The 22,105-nt window shown below is 37.0% G+C and overlaps 1 protein-coding gene across 2 annotated transcripts in view; it reads left to right on the top strand.

The window, feature by feature from the left end:
• The window catches only part of POC1B (POC1 centriolar protein B), a 49,822-nt gene that overhangs the window by 22,718 nt on the left and 4,999 nt on the right, over positions 1 to 22,105 (top strand). For both annotated transcript variants that reach the window (XM_088532928.1, XM_088532929.1), the window contains one exon: positions 385 to 471. In XM_088532928.1, coding sequence (XP_088389054.1) covers positions 385 to 471 — 87 coding nt within the window. The remainder of the gene's footprint in view (positions 1 to 384; positions 472 to 22,105) is intronic.

Raw genomic sequence — 22,105 nt, forward strand, 5'->3', positions numbered from 1 at the left:
TAAACTGTTGTATAGCTCCAATTTTGGACAGCTTGAGTTAACTGCCTTATCCATTCTGAATTGTGTTTGGCACTTCATTTTTATTGGCTTGTCCTAAAATTGAATTTCTTGATATCTAGGTTTGTTGTGATAAGAACCCTTGAGTTAATTTTGAATGATGCTTATAAAGTATGAGTGATATCTCAATGATAATTGCACATCTGGATTCTGTTTCTGTATCATATAATTACTTGTTTTACTGTTGTAGGGGCAATACTTTATTTTTCATACACTTTAAAGAATAGTCAGTCTTTGTGCCTTAATGTGGCAAATTGTCCTTTTTAGTTCAATCTTGCTTCTTGTACTGATGCTGAAATAGTAATGATTATAATTTATTTTCAATAGGTCAACCCTAGCTTTGATGTGGCTGATACGCAAACACTCGATCCTCCCGTCGTAGAGATAAGTTCCTCTTCATCTTTCAATACTCTGGTAAGTTCCTTGTAAGTGAAAAGGGGATCAGGCATACCTTAGACTAGCAAGTTACTGAAAGTGTATTTGTTTTGTCTATATGGATAAAATATTCTCTTAATAACTCCTAAGTGTTCAGAATTCATCCTTTTAAATTTTCAACTTCAGCTTGTTTTCAGTTTCCAGGGATAACCAGAAGATGGTGTAGTAGTGAAGTTTTCATAATATCCCAGCACTTTTATCCTTGTACTACTCTAATTCTAAGCCCATGCTAATTATATCTGAATATTGTTGTTGTTTGTGTCTTATTCTGAAACAGACTTTTTAACTCTGTCTTTATCTGTACTTCATGGGAACCCTAGAGAACAGTTGCCTTATTGCTAAAATTCCAATAATGATGTTTCATTTTCTTTTCCTTTTAAGATATCTGGTAGTTCTCTAGGAAAGAAAAGGTAACACATTCTAGGAAAGAATGATAGGATGAGATTTTTCTAGCGTTAGCTTTTTGTATGACATTGGTATGGCATGTGGGAGGAAAGGAAGGCAATGTTTTAACGGTACTTTCGTAGGAGGAGAAATATGCTCTCCTGGTATGAAGTCCTAAAAGATGTACTGTTCTAGAATTAGGTTAAAATGAGAATTTCTCTTTTTTAGCTCAGAATCTGTTCTTCCAAAGGCATGATTTGTATCTACAGCAATGTTAATTGCCCTATCAACAGTTGTACAGCTGAACGGCTAATACCCAAGCCTAGGCAGTAGGTGGTTTCTGCTGAACTGTTCTATCACGAATGCTTTCTGAACAGGCATCTTATGGGGGTACTTCTTATAAAGTACGTTGAGGGCATTGGGTGAAAATCATGATGTAGAGGTTCACATGTTTAAAAAGAGAAATCTGCCGAACAGAAATAACTACATATTATCTGGTATTTGAAGAGAGAATTTACAGTTTCATATATTTTAAGGCTTAGCAATTGTCATATTGTGTTTTCACAAAGAAATATGGATCTTTAAAATAAGATAATTTGTGTCCGAATAAGTAATTTGGAGATTTACAGAAGTCTCTTAAGTAGGTTTGACAGATTATAGCTTGATGCAATTTATTGACTACCCATTGCTTTTAAACATACTGTGTTCATTACTTCCTGATTTTAATACTGATTACAGAATTCAGTTGTATGCTACACTATATTTCTTTGTCGTGTATCTATAAAGGTGCCAATCATATAATCTTCTTCATTAGTTCTTTTGGTTTGAAAGCACTTAATAAAACCTTATGCCCAGAAATCATCTGAGAGAGTCAAAGAAGGATTTTTTTTTTATGTAGATCCACTACAGATAACAGCCAGACTTTTCAGTCTTATTAAAAATTTTGCTTTAAAAATCATACCTTTTGGCTGTCAGTTCCTGTATATTTTTCCATTACCCCAAGCTGCTGTTCACCACTGGCTCTCACCTTTCTGCACCCCAGCAACCGTCATGTACCTTTTTTCCTCCCTTCTCTGCCATCTAACAATGTTTTCTATCCTCGTTGCTCTGATTACAGCCCTAAGGGCAGCTGCTCTGGCCCACAGAGCCACTATTGACACAAATCCAGTAACCATGTGCGCATTTTCCATGCAACTACCTCTTTTCCTGCAATAACATTTCCACAAATTTGGCAACCCATCTGGGCTTCCCTGCTTTCTAATGTCATGTGTACATGTTCAGCATCACTGGGCTATCCAGCACCTGTCTTCTGCCATACCTGCACCTCTTGTCTGTGGAATGGCTGCCTATTTTTTAATTGAGCCATCAGGTTTCTTCATCCTTTGTTTCCAAGGGGTTCTGGATCTCAATGACTTAGACTTTGTCATCTGGAGCTGGCTCAATTGCCATTAATTCTGTAGAGTCTTTATATTCTTCTGAGAAGGCAAAGGCAAGAAGAGAAGATGATGGACTTCTATCTCACACTTCCCAACTTCCCCTTGATATTATTTATCCTCACATGAATGGCATTTTCTTCTTCTAATTTGATGTCATTATTATGTCTAACTGATCCTCTCTTTTCCTGATTCCCGAATCTGGCTTACTCTTTTTTTTCCTAATTATCAGACAATTCCCTGTATACTTCTGTTTTGTTTTCCCCTGTAAAATTTATCAAGACCCATCCTAAAGATACTTGTAGCCTTTTGCTCTACCTCTACTGGAAGGACTCTGGTCTAGAGTCCTGCTCTTTGGGCTGACTTCAGAATCTTTGTTCAAATTGCCAGCTTAATTGACAAGTGTCCAGTGTAAACCTATTTATTCTTGTTCAAGTGTTTTGCTTCAGCTTAAATAGCTCTTCTGCCATTTTGATATATTCAGAAAGGAAAAATATACTGTTGTGCTCATGTATTCTTGTTCAACGACGTTCACAGCAGGGCTATAAGGGTCTTTCAAACAGATGGTATTTGAAAAGCACTTCAGCAAGTCCCTCGACCAGGCTTCTTCAGAACAAATAAAAACAGTGAAGCTTTTGTAGGGTCTGTGATGAGTTCCCAAAAGCTCACTGAAAGATCTTCAGGGAAACTGCAAGTCTCTCTCAAACTGTGTAATGTTATGTTGAATTATTATTGAGCTTCTTGACAGTAACTGGATTAATTCCTATAAAACTCTAGCAACTCCAGGAAATAGGAAAAAGACACCCCCCCTCATACCTCCCTGCCTTTATGTCTTCTGTGACAGGCTTTTTCCTCTTTTTGTATTCTACCAATTGAGAATCTCTTCAGGCTATTCAATCTGTGTCTGTTCATACTCATCATAGAAAATACATTAGGACTGCCTCTGGGAAGACTTGGAACAAAACAAAAAGGTATTCCTTTCTCTTTCTTCTGTATAGATTTATTAACTGAAATTATGGAGCAGTATATGTTGGAAGGGGTTTGGAGGAATGTCTTCCAACCTTACACTTAAAGCAAGGTCAGCTTGGATGAGGTTGCAAAGGACTTTGTCCATTTGAATATCTGCAAGAACGGACATTCCACAAACTCTCTGGGCAACTTGTTCTAATATTTGACTATGTTGTGATGAAAATATTTTTCTGAAAATGCAATTGGAGTTTCTTATGTTCCAACTTGCATACTGCCCCAGTCCTATCACAATGGTCCAGCTCAGTCTTCTGTTTATTCTCCAGTCAGACATTTGAAACAGCAGTTAGATTTGCCCTGGGACTTTTCTTAAGGCTGAGCAAAGCTGTTTCTCTCAGCTTCTGCTCATGTCACGTGCTCTGGCCACCTCACATCTTGTTGACCCTTCACTGCACTTGCTCCACAATGTCAAAGTCTTCCCTGTGTAGAGAAGCCCCAAACCGGACACCATAACATGGTTTAAGGTACAGTTAAGTACCTTGTCCTCTATTTTTCACAGCAATCTGCCTGGAGAAAGACCAAAAAAAAATGGCTGTATAATACTATTATTAATTACCTTTATTGCAGATTTAAATATGCTTATGTAATCTAAGCCATTGATTTATATTTTGAGCTTCCTCTTTTTTCCTTTCCATCTTATTGAAGACTCTCTCCCAACTGTTCTTTTCCACATGCCACACAGCTTAATAGTGCTTTGTTTTCTGAGCTATTGAAAAACAAAAGTTGGAAGACTTGTCTCCCTTTGAGACCGCTTCCTCCTATTTCATCCTTTGACTTTTAGTTTTGAGGGGAGCTGGGCTTTTGATTTTTTTTTTTTCCCCCATTTTATCCCCTTCCTTGTTTGAGTCTGCAAGCCAGTACACTGGCAACCTCCGGTTCCTGATAAGCTGCTGAGAACAAGGGAAAGTTGATGATGTCTCAGTAGTTTTTACCCACAGCGGCAGGAAATCACTGTATAGGCTCTCCCGTGTTCCATCCCGTGACCTTGCTCATGTAAACAGGATCTGAAGGGAGCAAAGCAATGTACTGTAATGTGAAGTCAGAAAGTCTGCACTGGTTATGGGAGCTATGCTGGTTTTTCTCTTCCAGTGCTAGTAAACAATGAAAGCAAAGACACATTTATTCATGTATAGTACGATTTCTGTAAAGTTGAGTCGTTAATTATTGGAAGGGTAAAGATACGGATTGTGTCTTTTGGGATAAAAGGAATATACTGTTTTGTTTTAATGTTACCTTGTAGATTATTTTCTTTTTTACCCCAATTTTAACATTTTTGAGAGCAAATAATAGTGTATGTGCAGTTTTACTCCTCAAGGTAAGTCACTGTCAGCTGGTTCGTACTGCATTTGTGCAAGCTCCTCTATTTGTGATACAGTTGTTCCCTCCACAGTGTGTATTTCAGGTATTTTTGACCCAGATATTACTGCCTGCTGTAATTGGGGATATCCAAAAATAAAAAAGAAAAAGAAAAAAGAAAAGAAAAGAAAATACTCCTTCATGTGTTATAAATTATGATAGCAATTAGGAATGCAGAATTTGCATCTAGTTCTTCCATTTCTCTGTGTACATGAAGGCTTACACAACTGCTCTCTCTCACTGGAAGCAACTTCTGAAGAGATCTCGGGATGCAAATCTTTCTTGTGTGGCTTAACACAAATCCAGAATTTTGCAGAAGAGAGGATGCTAAAAAGGAATGTTGTCTTAAAAGTGCATCCTTTCCTTTCCATGCAACTTCATATTTATTCTGTTTTCCATCCTCTCCTGGCTCCAGCCTTACAGGGAAACAAACGCCATCTGCCTTGAATGACGTTAGTGGAGGGCAAGAGGAAGACAGGAAAAATATGAATTACGCAGCTAGATCACCTCCTTTGGGGCCCCGGTGCTATTCAGAAGGCCACTTTCAGTCGAGTAAAATTCACGTGGCACTTCACAGTGCACAGTGGCTGTCCTTACTGCTTCTTGCAGTTGGCCAAAGGCACAAGAAGAACCACACAGCATGTTTCTGCTGTGGAGAAACATGGATATCATGGATATCACATTTTCTTGGACCTTGGAGACCCAGCCTTTCACTTAAACTCTGATCACTGTATGATGTTTACGTATTCATCTCTGCTAAAGGGAAGTTCTGGTGCTATCCCTTTGAAAAAATGGAATCTCTAACCTCTAAAAAGGGAGACAAAAAGTATTCTACTTTTGCTTCCCATCCAAAACTCAGTCATTGATGAGACAAAGTTCTGCACTGAGGATGGATCCCAGTACTAGAAGAACTTTGCTCAAAACTGGCATTTCCTAGCCTCCCCAGTCTGCGTGCCTTGCATCAACTTTCCTTGTTCCCAGAGAATCCAAGTGCTACTGCAGAGTATAAAATTAATATTCGGACCATGTAGCACAAAACTAATCTCAGCGTAACAAAGGTCACTTCCTTAGTAGCTGTAGATCTATTTATTTTCTAAATTGCTACTCTTTATTGCTGCTAAATGTAATAGGAAAAAAAGGACAAACTCCATGATCCAGATTCTGAATTTCAAACATGGAATGAAATTACTGAGTAATGTAAAGAGATCTTTCTTCTCCAGAGCCTGTGGTAAAACTCTCTGTACCTTTTCCATAGAGGGGCATGCCGCGAACCCTCAAAGAGGTTCTGAATTGTTAATGTTAGGTTTTAGAGAAGCATAAGTAGAATAGTGAATTCTGCAAACAGAGGAGCTCAGGAGTGTTCAGTGTAAAAGAGTAAAAATAATTAGTATGTTCTGCCTTTTACATCTTTGCAAGTAAGACCTTCCCTCCAAGCAGTCTTACTCTTACACAGGCAATTTTTAGTGTCTTGGCAGGCAGCACGTGCACAGACATTTCTCTGTGTCCAAGGCATTCTTTGCATCACACTGGAAGCCAGATGTGCTCCTTTCTGCTTTTCTGCTAGTCCTCGCTTGCTCTGTAGGTTCAGTGCATGGGGGAAGGGTGGGCCGTGTTCTCCCCTATCTCCAGCTTGTCCTTTACTCTGGGGAAAGGAACAGTCTCTCATCCCGCCCAAAGGCTGCACCTAATCCATATGCAGCGACCATGGGGCAGCAGAAACTGCCTTCTCTGCCCAACTGCTGCCTTTCGCAGGGAGTGTGGCATATGCAAACAGAACAGTGATTTCCCTGTCACGGTGGCAAAAGGTTGAAGCATTTGGCATGAAGCATTTTCAACAGTGAATTTGTAAACTTTGATGCTTGATAGAGGTGCAGGCATGCTTAAAATGACTTGGTTAGTTAATCTCACAAGAAAAATCCTCTAATATTACTAGCATCAGATAATGATTAATTTTAAAGATCAGATACATGAAGATGAACTCAATGTTTGTAATAAAAGAAGAGTACGATCTAAATGGCTTTTGTGTTTTGCAGTGATGATATTCTAACACAGCATGTAACTGCTGGTTTACAAGGGAAGAACAGGAAATGTGTTGTGTTGCTACATAATTAGGTAATAATACATGTCTTGATATTCCTTAATAGGCTTCATTATATTCTTTGAGTGAACTGGAGCTTGAGAGAAAGTTAGGTTTCCACTAGAGAGTACAAGAATATAATATTTCCGGTACTATTTTTAACCTGCTTTTCTGAGGAAATGTATCTGATGGGATGGTAGGTTTATATGTCTTTTTGTCTCATCTCCCTAATAAACCTTTGCTAGTTCATTTTTTGATATACCAAGTTTGGAAGTTAACAGTTGGCAGAGTGAAAAAAGCAAAATTACTGCCTTTGCTAAAGGAAAGGCAGGTGGCACTGTGTAGGTGTGTTCATCCATGTGACACTATGAATGTCCTTTTAGTGACAACTGATTGAATGGGCAGCATTCCCTGATCTGGACTAGGTGCTGACTACCTGCAGGTGCAGTGACTGCAGGGGAATTCAGGAGAAGGACGTAGTGGGATAAAAAAGCCCCAAACTATAGAAGATTAGGTTTCAGTGTTTAGTTTTCTGTCATGAGAGTTTGTTTAACTACATTGCCTTTGCTCAATAGTGACATTGCTTGATAACGGCTTCTTTTGCTGGACTATTGGTAAGACAAACTGACTAACTATAGATGAATCTGAGAACTGACATGTGGCTTTGCCAAGAGCCTTACGGCAACAGTACAATGCTTAAAGACATGGATCAACTTGAACAAACATTCCTGATATTGTTCCTTTAGCAAGTCAGCACGTTTCTGGGGACTAGAGTCATGGAAGTTCCAGGTGTTATTTCTTTCCCAGCTTCCTGAGATATTGTACTTGTACGTGCTGCCCTTGTCTGCCCAAGCAATGTCGTCGTCCCGCCGCCCCCCTTGGGCTGGGAATCGAAGCCCAATTCGCAGATCTCACAGCTGATTCTGAGGCATGCAGAAAATGCCCGACAGCCACCAGCCCACACATCCCATAACAACTGCTTCCTTCCTCTTCCTGGGGAAGAGTAACATCCTCTGAGAAGAAGCATCCCCTGAGGAATGCAAGAGCAGCAGCAAGCCTTTCGCACAGGAAATTGCTACTGTAGCACTTGCAGAAAAGTGTTTCTGTCACTTGGATTCTCAGTCCGTAATGAGCTTCCTGCTGACCTAGAAGATGATTTACTACCAATCTAAAAATGCCATTTGTGAGTCAGCTAGCTTAATGGAACTTAATGAAGTTAGCATTCAGCCAGTCTGTATGTCTCTAAACACCTGTTTTAACTGATGCTACTGCATGGAAAGAGGTGTTGAATGTAGTATTCACTGCACTTTAATAATTCTGAGATAGCACATGCGGGGAACTGAGAGTGAAGGAAATGTTTGGATCAGTTCAGAATGTGTGAGGCTCTTAGCAAAAGTTGCAGGGTTTTATTTTTGTTTATCTTGAGTTGGATGATGAAACTGTGCCATAGATCAAACATGCCAGAAAAGATGTCAAGGCCGATATATATCTCTTGACTTATCCTCTGTTCTTAAGTACTACTGTGTCTGCTTACATGCAGACAGTGCATGCTTACAACTACATAGTGCAGGTTTGAATATAAAATGAAATATTTATATAACATTTTTATTCAAAATGATTAATGCCATAGTTTGTTACAAAAATAAATCTGAATAATTATACTATCTAAATACTAAATATCTGAGTACTTAATACTATCTGAATCTCTTCTCATATTTCTAAATAAGAACAAATGCTAGCAAATTCTGTTTGTGACTTAGATTACAGTGATATCTAAACCTAGAAGATGCCTTCTGCCTAAAAGCTTGTTTGGGTGTTTTCCAAATATATCAGTTGTTCAAATAAAATATCTCTCTCTTTTACAAACCTCGTTGCATTACTATCTAGTTTGCTGTAAGAGATGTATTCTCTCCACTCAAGATAATGGGAATACTGAGTTGGATCCAAAAATGACATAGGTCCCTTAAAGTATTGAGAAGCTGAGAATTTAATAGAAAATCAGCACTGGGGGCAAAAATGTGTTTTCACAGTAAAAAATGTGTTTTCATCAGATAGGAAAATCTTTGAAAACATCTTGCTTCCTATTCTTCCACCAAAATAAATTTGGGATCCGAAATAAGGCAAGACAATGCTAAAAGATCTGATTCTGTAGTCATTTTAACTTAACAATTCTTGGTTTAGTTTTGTTGTGTTTTTTTTTTTTTTTTATCCCATGTTAATTTCATGCAAATCAATGCCCTCTACCTGCTCAGCCGTCCAACAACTATTGCCAGCACAAAGGAACGAGGAGGGAAAATGTGCGGAGAGCGGCTTAGTGCCGACTGTAACACGCGCTGGGTCGTGCAACGTCCATTGAACTGTGTCCCTCCTGCCCAGAAAGGCCGTCTGCAGACATGGTGCTTCGAGTGATCGTGTGGATGTGACACATACGTCACGCACAGATAGGACTTTGTCTTTCATAAGATGTAATCCTTGGAAAGATAGGACCAATGGAGGTACTAGTGATGGGTTCCTGTTGTTCAGGCAGTCTTGGATTAAGCATAAAAGAATTCAGCTTGCTTTCATCCATCTGCATGTAACCCAACCAACAGATAACTGAGACAGAGTTTGAATGGGAGCTGCTTCATCCCTCATGCTGGGATGTGAAGCACTGTGAAGCAAAGTTGAATGTGTATGGTGTCAGAGGAGAGCAAGTGAGAAAGTCTGTAATTCATGACTAGGATATTGCAGGTTCCAGACCATGCTTCCTTTGCTGTTTATGCATTTTGCATTAAGCGGTGTTTTAACATAGGAACTGACCTAGAGGTGGCATAAGTGGAAGGTACATGTGCTTCACTGTTCTGAAGAGTTTGTCTACAGATATCATATATATACATATGCACTTAAATATTAGATATTTATATTTTAATAATATATTTGTACTGTGTAGGGAGTTCAGTTGCAGTCTTGAAGTTGTCACTTCGAAGCTACAGATGAGGTGTATAAAGAACAGGTATTGCAATACAACCTTGAGTTAACTGCTGATATTTTTTTTCTTTATAGGAAACCACCCTTTTATTGACACAGAGGTTTATGAGCGTTAATGACTTTTGAAGCGGGTTTATCTAACAGTAGGTTAAAGAGAAAGTTTCTTATTGGAGGAATTATTCTTCAAATCATGGTCCATTCTTATAAGTATTTGCTATACCTTTTTCCAATTTCTTACCCATCTCTTTGAAAATGTGAGTGCAGAATTCTAGCAGTCTTTTGGCAATGTAGTGTAACAGTGCAATACTATCTCCTACTCAATACTAGCAGTTACATATAACTGTGAGTAAACAGCTATATTCCTTGCTCCATATCCTTACCAGATTAAAATTGCATTATTCCATCAGATATGCCATGCCACTGTAAATCTTTTCAGAACCTCTGCTTTCTTGTATATAATTCTATAGTACTTTCATTTCTGAGATTGTACCTGTGAATGTGATGCTGCATTTTGATTTTGGTTTGGATTTGAATGAATCTAGATTACCAAGGAACCCTCACTATTCTGTGTAATAGTTTTTCTTATCTCTCTTTCCATGTCGTGTGTAAGTTTTATCAAAAGCTGTTTCTGACATTCTTATAGATTACTGTTTCTTTTTATGTAAAGCTGAAGCAAGAACTGCTTTCATTGGAATTACTGAAACCATCATAGTTCTGTAGTAACTCTGTAGTTAAGCATTTTTTGAAGAAGCACTAAGCAGATAGTTAACTTTATTCTGCATTAGAACTTAAGATATGCTGATTAAAATGTTGATTAAAATTGTGGCATACATGTTATTATGGATTAAAAAACATTCATATTTTTATGAGTTACAGTTTGTCTAAGAATTTCATCAGAGGTCTTGAGTTTGACAGGACCTTTTTTTTTTCTTGATTTTTTAAACTGTGTTGATCATCATCTGGTTATGCCTTAAATTTTTGCTAATTATGTCCTAGACCAACTTTTCCGTATTTGTCCCTGACATCATTCTCAAGGCTACTGTGACCTATGATCACACAGTTATCCTGTTTATCCTTTCTAAATATTGATGGAATGTTGGCTTCCCCACTCTTCTGGTATTTCTCTGTTATTCCCGGATATATCAACATCATTGGCTTACTGGTTCAGTTACTTCAAAACTATGGAGTACAAACTGTGTAATCCTAGGTTTAAAAAGTGTTTACATGTAGTATAAGTTGTTTAACAATCTTTTTTTTTGTTATGGTTGCATTGGAAAGTATGTTTCCACAGATACAATTAGTGTTCATTACCTTCCTAAACAGTGGATAAAAATATTCTATTAACCTCTTTAAAAATTTTCTGCGCCACTCAGCGTGTCTAGGTAATATAGATGCCATTGCTGGGATTTCCTTTGCTCTGTATAAAGTACAATAATCCTTAAACACCAGAAATAAAGAAGCCTGTCTTCTTGCAAATTTTTCTTTCATGGTTGATCGTAAGATTTTATTTGTAACTTTTTACTTGTTTTGAGGTATTTTATAAGTTGTCACTCTTGAATGCATTCTTTTGTGTCTAATAATGTCTTTCTCGGTGCTAGTACTTACAGATTTCTCTCTTTTGACCAGCCACCTATTCTGAAGTAACTTATATAAAATTAGTTGTTTCTATCTAGTTCACTGTCAGGCTATTTTAGATCTGTAACAGGTTCAAAACTTACAGATGAGTGGCAGACAGACGTAAATGATGGTCTGAGCATCCTTTCCTTGGGAAAGGGTGCTAAAATGTCCTTTTTTTTCTCGTCTCTCATTCTAATGCTTATGCTGTTTTGCTGCTGCTTTCAATTATCCTGATGAGCAGTGTCATCACTTCTAAGTTATGATGATTTATATCATTCTGCCTTTTTTAAGTTGTGAAAGCAACAATAAGTTTTGTCTGTGAAGGCTGTAAATCCCGAACATGGAATGTGGCACTTAAGCCTGGAATGCCGGCTGTTGATCTGGGATTACAGTGCCAACTGCTGGGACTTTGCATTCATTTTTATTGTCATTTTAACATCTCTTAAAGTATAGAGTGCAACACACAGTAGGGGTATTTGCTTCCATATTCCACATCCTGACTAGACCCCTTTGTGTAATAACTGATACCATATAACTGATTACACATCAGCTTCTTCAGTGCTTAGCTCTTCCATTCAGCTGCAAGCGCACAGTATTAAATAATCAAATGAAAAATAATAAAGGAGAAGTAGCAGTATGGTACTCCTGTTTATATGCCTTGCAGCATGGCTAGTTTTACATTGCTTAATTATCACCTAGCAGACAGTATTTAACGTGGTGTTTCATTAACAATAATTTAGTGACACCTTTGGCACTTGGTGACACCTTTATATGTATTTTGACATATTTATATTCACCTTAACATACGGATTTCACTCTGAGCTTTATTTAAAAAAAACAGTACAGTTATATTCATAATTTTACTATAACCCCTAGAACTAAAATGTCTAGAGAAACGTGCATCACTTTCTTTGAAAGTGCCATGCGGTGCAAGCACAAGGGAACATAAACAAGTTGCAGATTCTGGGCTACTGTCTTAACAAGAGTATCCCACATATAAATGCAATGTGTTTAACTTGGTGGGTGTCTAGAGAAGCCCTGTGTTCATGTTGTGTTTTGTTACTATTAGAAATTATTTTCCCTAAGCACACTGATAACGAGGAGCACCGGTGTCACTATGTGTTTTCGTTAGAATATGGGAAATGTGTCTTTTCTGCATTGCATGAGCACACAATTCCATCTTTTTTTTTTGCATCTTTTAGACTGCTTCTGTGATAATAAAATACCAAAATATTTCACCTTTCATAAGTGTTAAAAGATGGTGTTACTAGTGTAGAGAGAGGTGTTTCACATTGCCTTTCTTTATAGTTAATAAAACTAAAGCAGGGAGAGGCTGCAATGAATGTAGTTGCCTTTACAAAGCAAGAAGACTTTTACTGGAATCTATGGCAATTCTTAACAAAATTTTTCTTTGCTTCCATGGTAAAGGATGAGAACTGTATTGCGAATAAATAACAAATATGAATAGAATACAAATTCCTGATTTTTCCTTCACCTGGCCTAACAAGAAGACCAGATTTCTGGAGTAGACGTACAGTAGTCTATTGCTATATCATGATGTAGGCAAGGTATATTCCTCTGTTCTTCAGTTTTGAGCTTTGGACTTATTTTGGCTTTGAGTTCTACTCATGGAATGTACTAGTGTTCCTCTTTTGGCTGCCAGTGTAGTTAACTGTGGTGGAAGGGTGTTCCATTCTATTAAAAATAAATAATTGTTACAGGTAAATTTTTGTGTCAGGATACAGCACTCATACAGGAATATAATGAATTGTGTAGATCCAGGTAATAACAGTTCACATTGAATACTATTTTAGACTGTGATAGTTCTGATCTGGATGTCACTAGTGAAAGTGTCATTCCAAGATACTTTATGTACGCTATAGAGCAATAGGAAAGTGATTAAGCTAAACAGTACTTTTATATATATAACTCTCTTTTCACTATTATTTTCTATTTTGAACACAGAGAATACTAATATTAATCAATGTTTTAAATTTGTATAGCCACCTTTTGTAGAGTGTTTTACCTATATGTATTTGTATATAAAATCTTATTTAACAACATACATTATTTTCCACTCGTATATATTAAATGAGAGTTATCCCAATCCATATTGAACCTTTTCTTCAGAACCTTGCAAAATACGGTACACACTACTGAATGAAGGAATAAGCCTTGGTCTTATTTCTCATGAGTTGTGTATCTCTTTATATCACTTCAAGTTTTTTATTGTGTAAGTATCACTACAGAGACTGGGCGTCTTTCAAGTTTCAATAAATGGAGTTTTCTCTCATACCAAGTGTAATAGTGTGTGAGAGTGATGGGATTTAGACCACTGCATTGTGAATTTCCAAGGCCCCCTGCCCAGATTGCTTCTCTTCTGCTGTATTCCCCATGTGCTGCCGCCTTCCTGCGGCGCTGCAGCCAAAGGCTCCTGTAGGAACCACGAGACAGAGCTTGTGTCAGCCGCAGGAGTGTCATGCTGGCGAGAGGGGCAGCAGTTTGTGCAAGTTTCTTGATGGTGGTGAGGTTTTTTTTCCTTTTAGGTTGGTGCAAAGAAGTCAGCCCAGACATGCCACATCATTAAAAATGTGAATCAGGATCTTAATCTCTATGACAGTGCCACACAGTCATTATTTTCCTTCTCCACCCATTTTATCGGCCCAGAATTCTGTATTTTGGCTTTCTTCCAGCATCACTTGTGGAAGTGAAATACTAGAACAAAACCGTAAATGTTACTGTCTAGTTCTGTTATTTTGAGGAATAATTTATCCATATTTAGTTTAACAAAAGTCATTAGGATAGTTGATTTGACCACTGTGACATTAAGGGCATCTGTTGAGATAGAGGTTCTATGTTTTTGCTTGGTTAGAACATAATCCCTTTAAATGACATTTAATCTACTCTCAAAATATTTGTATTTGGGCTTCTTTATATTTAAAAAGCTTTAAAGTAAATAATAATTTCTCAGCATGTCAGGTGTTGTCAGTTCCAAAACAAGAGATTTTTCACTGAGAAAGATGCAGACAAACTCTTACTTGAGAAGCGGATTCAGTGATCAAGGGAGAACTCTTCTGCTTCTATAGCCCTGAGAGATTTAAAAATGACAAAAAAAAAAAAAAAAAAAAGGAATTGTAATTCCTTCAGTCTGCCAGCATCCCCTTCCTCCCTCCACCCCCCAGTTTCAGGTCAGAGCAGTGTTGCCATTTATCACATGGGCACAGTTAGTCACCTCCCATTGTTTGCTAGTTCTTGTCACATCAGATAGGAAAAAAAATGACTAAAATGTCATTTGTCAGGAAGTGACAGGAAGTGAGAAGATTTTTAAAGTCATTGTAGCTAGTGAATTCCTTAAGCAATAAAACCCACTTCCTTGGGTCCTCACAGTGAGATTTTTAATTGAATCTGATCTTTAATGAATGGCTAGAACTGCAAAACATATTCCTGTATCAGTAAGGTGGTTATTTTGGTTTTCTTAAAGTTCCAACTGTCACAGAGCAAAAGTGGGAGAAAATTATGAAACATTTCAAAAAAAAGCTATTATTAGCAATCTTAATGTTTTAGCAGTATTTTTTTTCTATTGTTGAATTGCTTGTTTTAATACAACCAAGCAGAGTCTACTTACCAATCTAATGTGCCAAGACATTTAGCATTTTAATTGGTACTGAGTAATGTGTGTATTTTGACAGATGTTTGTAACAGAGTACTAATTAAAATAAATTCAAGACCATAACTAGCATGTTAGACCACTCCAAATTTTCATTTTTGGGACATTTTTATGTAATTCTCCAAAAACTTTCTTCAATTACCTAATTTTATTCCTGTTACAGTAAACTGTAGAGCTCAGCTGCCTTAGGTAAGAAAAAGTTATGTTAGTGCTACTTAAGTAATTTTTAAAAATCTCACCTTTGAGCTCAACTCAACAGCACTAAGTTGTATTTTCCCATACAAACTGGATAGTATGTCCAAAAGCTCTGTGTCTTGTTAATGCTGAAATGGATCGGTGTGGACTTTTGGTTCTTCCTCCAGTTGTTAAATGAAATCTGATAAAACTATATAAATTTGACTTCTCAAGTAAAATCTTGAAACTTCATTTTATGCTTTTGAGTATTTCCCATTACATTATTGTTAAATTATAGATGACCTCCTCAAATCTTCCATCCTTTATAAATGTAACATTTTGTTGACAAAAACCTCCGTGAAATGCTGAAGAACGTTGTACCATGCTGGCATAGTACAATATTATTTTCCTGGCCGTAGTAGGGAGATTTAAATCCTAAGCTGTGAAATGCTACACATCTCTTTTTTTTTTTTTTTTTTTTTTTTTTTTTCCATTCTAACAGTAGCATCTGGTTCTTTGGCAAAGTCTGCAAGCAATTTACTGGCACCATTGGACTTCTCTTTGGGCTCTCGTGTCCTAGACTGTTAACTTGGTTCCTAATGCTTCTTACTCCCTGTCATTTTCTTGTAAATAATTTGAATTGCAGGACGTTGTTTGCTCCATGGAGCAAACATTGGAATACCCTCCTGCAACGCCTACTTTGAAAGGAAGTGCAGACAGAATTCATACAAAAGGAGACCTCCCAGGAAAGTCTTTCTGTGTGAATGCTCTGCACTTCCTAGCACCCACTAATGGGATGCAACTTAGGTTGGGCTGTGCAATAAATTTTGTTGCCATGAGTTTTGCTGGTATGAAGCAGCACAAAAAAATACTTCATACCGTATCACTGACATCCTTATGCTGGCAAAAGCCATTGATACGGATGCAACTGTACCAACATGAAGGAGCTTCTGGTGGTTTCACATATAACCTTGAAAGAAGGCTGTGCGTGTATTATATCTACACTTTGTATATATGTGTGTGTATATATACATATAAAGAACTCCAGGAAGACGTGGCAACAAAAGAGTCACCAAGGGCTCTGCTGTAGCCCTTGGCTGTGCACGGGAGGGGAGGCTCTGCCTTGCAGGCAGTGCTGTGCAGCCTCCCAGCCCCTCCTGGGGAGAATCGAGCTCCCGGCCTCCTGGCTGTGGAGCACACGCACTGCAGGTGTCCTCAGTTTTCTGCAGGGTTTAGGGGGATGTTGCCCATGTCCTTCAATGCTTTTCTTTGTCCTGGCAGAATCTTTCAAGTTTTTCCTTTCAATATTTTTGTTTGTTCTTAATGAGATACAGCATTTAAGACAAGTGTGTTCCTTTAGCTCATCTTATGTAAATGCAGTATAACTTCATTAAGAATTGTTTCACCATAAAGGTTAAGTATAAAGACATTATATAAATACCTATTGTGATACATTGTATATGATTCAGTTTGAAAAATTGAGCTGGAGAAAAGTGATCTTGATGCGATGCTCCTGGAAATAAATACTCCTTCAAGTGGAGAAATTCCTTAACTTAGGTTTGTTGAGCAATCTTTTTATTTATTTATTTGTTGTAAATTCTTTTTGAACAATGCCAAGGAGTATAATAGATGACTTTGCCAGCTATTTTAAGAAGATAAATGAAGTGCTAGCGCTTATATATTTTTCTGACTCTGACAATAAATCATACTGCTACCAGGTATTGTTTCTTTGTAAAGCGTGGCTAGATTTATAGCTAGCTATTGGACTAGAGGAGAGGCTTTCAATTAGTTCCCTAAGTGGTGGGAAGAAGGCACAAGGAAACCATGAGCAGGCAGTGTGGAAGCACAGCCCTCCTCTGTCCGCGTGGAAATGCTCCGCGTGGGCATCCTGTGCCCGCACTCACACACTTCCCAACACCCACGCTGCTCCCGCGCCAAGGCAGAACCGGAGCGGTTCACAGCGCCGGTTCCTCCTCGCACAGGATGATGAAATGTACTGTCTAGCTCTGTTCCTGCTCTTCTTTTCCACACCCGTCACAGTCTACAACTTTTCTTTCCACTTCAGATACCCTAAAGCTGTCAAAACGGCCCTCTCTTCTGCCCCACGGCCGGGTCTACACTGACCCCGGCCCCTCTGCTCATCTATTCGATGCCCTCTGCAGTCTGCCCACCTGCACACAGGGAGTTTGCCCACAGCCTTCCACCTTGATGCTACATGAAAGAGTCCAATTTTCTTCTTTATATTTATTTCAGATTTGTGCTGTCCAGTATAGAAGACTGTGCTATTTATAGTATTAGAAAGGAAGCCCTGGCCATACGGTTACTCAGCTGATTTCATAACTTCACCTCAAATATCTGTTTAATTATGCTGCCAGTTTGTGGACAAGTATTTCTCCTGCCCTTTTTCAGCCTTTCTCTGCTCTGGTATAGATAGCAAGTTCTGCAAGCAGAGTCTTTAATAGAACTCTATATGAGTTTTAAGAAAAAAAAAAGTCACTATTTGAAATGTCAGGATTAATTTTAGCTATAAGATATTCCCTGGTATGTGTGCTCACATGCAGTCCAGAGTAATTTGTTTAAATTACAGTTAGTTATTTTGTGATGGTGAATAGTGGGAATGTTTCTATGGTTTCATATTATCTGTCCTTCTCAGTTTTACAGAGCTTCCTGCTGAAGCTATTTCCAGATATATTGAAGATCCCTTACCTTTGTGCCATAGGGTACATACTGTTATTTTTAGTGTCTCTGGTGTACATAAGTATTTTTATAATTTATGAAAGTGTTTGAATATGGTCTTCCTGAGCTGTTATATTTAGAATTGTCTTCCTGGCAGGGAATTTCTCACCTTTGCAAATGGAGAATGTAATGATTTCTGTCCCTGAGATAGGTTAGTTTGTGCAGGGTGTCCATTTGTTTGTTTGCCTGTGTTTTTGTGGGGTTTTGTTTGTTTGTTTGTTTTTTAAATAGTATTGTTTACATTATGAGGAGAAAATGTTTTTCTCTAAAGGCTTAAAACTTGGGGATTGTGCAGAATATATTTGAGAGGTTGGATTCTTTTTTTCTTCATTACAAACTGCATAGCTACTGTATTTACTCCTCGTATTTCATTTAAAGGGTTAACTTTATCCTAACTGAATTTAAAAAGCAAGATAAGCTGTAAATAAATTTGCATTAAACAACAGAAAATGCTAATTCAGACACTGATTGTGCCAAGGTACCGTGTAAGTGTACAGAAATCCAGTGGAAATAGCACAGCTATTCACTTTCGTGGATCCCTCTAGAGGATCAGACTGTGGCAGCGCAAGGAACTGTTGATGTTAGCTTTAAACAAATTAACATCAATGCAGAAAATGCGCAAAGTCAAAAAAAGCCACCTTTTCCTGTTTTTAAATAAAGCTTTGATGTTACTGGCAATCTAAGAGTTGAGAAAAATCTTGTAGAAACAGGTTATTTGTTACTAAGTTTACATATTCAAATATTTGTGGAGTAGTGCATTAGAAGTGCCTTGCTTCTGCGTTTTCTCAGACCATCAGTAGTAATCACAAATAAAAGTCTGCTAAAAAAAAAGAGGTACAGCAAAACAACACAATCAGTTATTCAATATATATTTGAAAGAATACTTGTAAAGTATCGTATGATTTCTTTACATAAAACAGTCTCTTCAGAATATTTCTGTGAATAGAAGAGTTTACTATTTTATGCCATTCCACTAATAATACATTTAATATAGCTGTAATCGTAGTAGAAAATACATAACATTGGTTAATTAGTCATAGCAGTAGCATCAGGACTTCAGTTAATTTTGTGCTGATATTTTTAATCACAATTTAGTAACTTTTTTATTGTTCTCTGCTAGCTTCATGACTTTTATAAATCTTGATAGCATCAGGCTGAATTTCTTGTTTGCAAGACCAGGAAAGTGGTATGCTCATTTAGGTGAAAATGTGTGTTTTGCCAAGGAAAAAAAAAAATTCTCAGCCTGTTGGCTGGAAATTCGTGTCCTGGTAAATTAAAGTATGTACAACTTTCAGTGACTATACCTGTGCTGGAGAGAAGGAAACCAAAAATTTCCTTGACAGGCTGCATTAAGTGCTCTTACATACAGTGCTTTCGATTCAAATGTTTTGTTTTTAGTTTGGATTCTTTTAAGAACTGGAGAAGTTTAACATGACTAAGAAGCCAAGCAAGACTTTGAATTAATTGTGAAACTCTGTATTCTCTGCTGTTCTGAAAAAGTTCTGCTAAAAGTAGACATGCCTGTTAGAACTTTTTATGGATATGCTACATAATTTATCTGTATTTTATTGCTGAAATGCAAAACAGGAAATTAAGATTTGGTGGATGGGAGACTGCAGCGTTTTGCCTTTGCTCTTTGGTCTGTTTGTGCTCAGTGCCCTGTTTATGACTAATTGTTTGTAGTTGTTTTAATCACAGTATCAGCAATGTTTTACTATTAGTAGTCAAATGTTCCATGTGTTCAAAATTTAAAGGATTATTTTTAAAAAGCAGGCCATGCCAATTTTTGTGATTCATTAGGAAGATTACCAATGTCACTTTTTCATTAAGCTCATCTTAATTATAAGATCATTAGGGTATTCATTTGAAAGCTGTTGTATATATTTTCTGAATTCAAAGCTCTTAGAAGATTGAGGGCTAATGATTTTCAGTTGAATGACAGGCTTGGATTTTTTCTTTTTTTTTTCTTTTTTACTTTGGAGAATTTTATTTCTCTATAAATAAAACTCCAAGCATTTTATATATGGATGCATTACCCAGTTTCTATCCTTGTGCATCATGAGATGAAGGGACACTGGTGTTCAAGGCTTTTTTTCTTTTTTTGTCTCCCTGATCTGTAAAAGTTTCATGGGAAAACACTGGGAATATGTAAGGGTGACAAGGTTATGTATAAGCATTTTCCACAGATTCATTAAGTACCACCCACAGAGTTTTGGCTATTTTGCTTGACAGAAAACAAAGATGAGCAATTATATTTTTCTGTTTATGACATCATTTATGGGCTAAATTTAATTTTCTCCTGAACATCCGCTTGGTAATGTCATGGTAATAACTTCCTATTGATTAATTAAATCTGTTCCTTTTCCTCCTTATTTGTAGCTGACATGAAGTTGCTCAAATGTGAGTCTATTTTATTACTAAAGGTCTATGAATGGAAACACTGTACCCGTTTTAGTTATTTTAGTTTTCTTTTTAGCTTTGCTCAGAAGTAACAATTTAAAATTGATTGCCCTATTCAAAGTTATTCTCTCAAAATATGCTATAGCTCTGAAGTCTTACAGAGAGTTTGGGTTTTGAACTACTATGAGGCTTTTTTACTATATTGTTGGCAATCAATAAAATATTGTTTATGAACTGGTAATATTTAGATTGCTTTAGAAAGGGGCTAGTTTGAAGGAAGAGGAACACTCACTTCATTAAATGACTTATGTAAAAGAGTAGGATTCAGTAGGAAGAGTTCCTTGAAAAAACATTTTTATAAAACAGTATTTTATGGTGAATGACAGTGATGGGCATAACTGATAGGTATCCAAAACTAAAGGACATCTATTTAGACTGGTGCCACTCCTTTATAACAAGGTCTTGGCATATGAGTGTTGCATCAGATTTCAGCAGTTGAGGTCCTCTCACTGAGCTGGTCACTTTTCCAGATATTTACAGAGATTTTGAATGCTTTGAGACATTAAGTATATACTTATATTTATGAGGTATCAGGTTTATATTTAAAAAACTTTCCATACCTGAACGTACAATCATATGGGCATAACATATTTAAGCTGGAAACTGTTTCATGTCATTTCTCTATTCTTAATATTGAAAATTTAATTATTTTCTTAACTATATTTGATCCTCCCAGGCTTGAGGAATAGTGAGATCCCTGCTTTATTTATGTTAGCCCTCTTATATCGCATTGTCCCCATATGTCTCTGAGTACATAACAGAAGAATTGCAATTACCTGCTTACCCCATCAGATTACTAGGAGACTTTTCTAATACGCTGAATTGGCAATGTTGGTGTCAATTTACTGAACTACAAAGCACTTCTCAGAGCCCATTTTTCTGATACATTGGATTTTGGATCACTTTACAGTTTCACTATATGAAAAGGTATTGGGGGAGATTTTTATCTAGCTTGTTATTTGTTTTATTTGCCCAATTTGACTGCCTTCCTGCTTGGGTTAGAAGGACCCATTTAGTTTAGCTTTAATAGCAAAATCCGTAGTCAGTTTGTGGGAGCTTAAACGTTAAGTCTTTTCAGTCTGTACACAGCTGGCTTGTTGGAATAGAAACTGAGAAACATCCACCTTAAAGCAGAACTGATTTTAGAAAATCTTGTTGATATCTAATAATGTCAGATTGTTTTCCTCTTCTGGACCTAAAAATATCCATTGGTTTAAATTAATTTTAAGTCTTAGTTTAACTCTTAATTACCTGTCTTTAATATGAATAGCGTGGAGTGTTAAGTCTATTTTTGATTATTTTTAAGTACTTGAGAAATAATAAATTATCAAGGACACTGAATTTGCAAAGCAATAAGTCTTAAAAAAAAGTCAAAGAATATTGATTCAAGTTTAAATACATTTACATCTGGTTTGGCTGCATTGTCTAACTAGTTTTATTGTTCCATCAGCAGGAAGATGAATTTACTTCTCAAAGTATCCATGAACACTAGACAAACTAAGCTACTCTTTTTTTTTCTCTCTGCTTTTATTAATATTGTCTGAGAAGATGACTGCTATCTGAGAAGACAGGGGCTCCCATCAACGTTTCTTGCACTTCTGGAATTCACAGCTTTATTCCCCATTGAGCTACACTTACTTCTAAGATGTCTGTCATGTTTTTTTTTTTTTTTTTTTTTTTTTTTCCTGAGACCTTAAGGAACTTAATCACTTCTGA

Source organism: Tinamus guttatus, unplaced genomic scaffold (genome assembly GCF_059628265.1).
Source record: "Tinamus guttatus ecotype Peru unplaced genomic scaffold, ASM5962826v1 Tinamus_guttatus_pri_ptg000472l, whole genome shotgun sequence".
In the NCBI taxonomy this organism is placed as follows: domain Eukaryota; kingdom Metazoa; phylum Chordata; class Aves; order Tinamiformes; family Tinamidae; genus Tinamus; species Tinamus guttatus.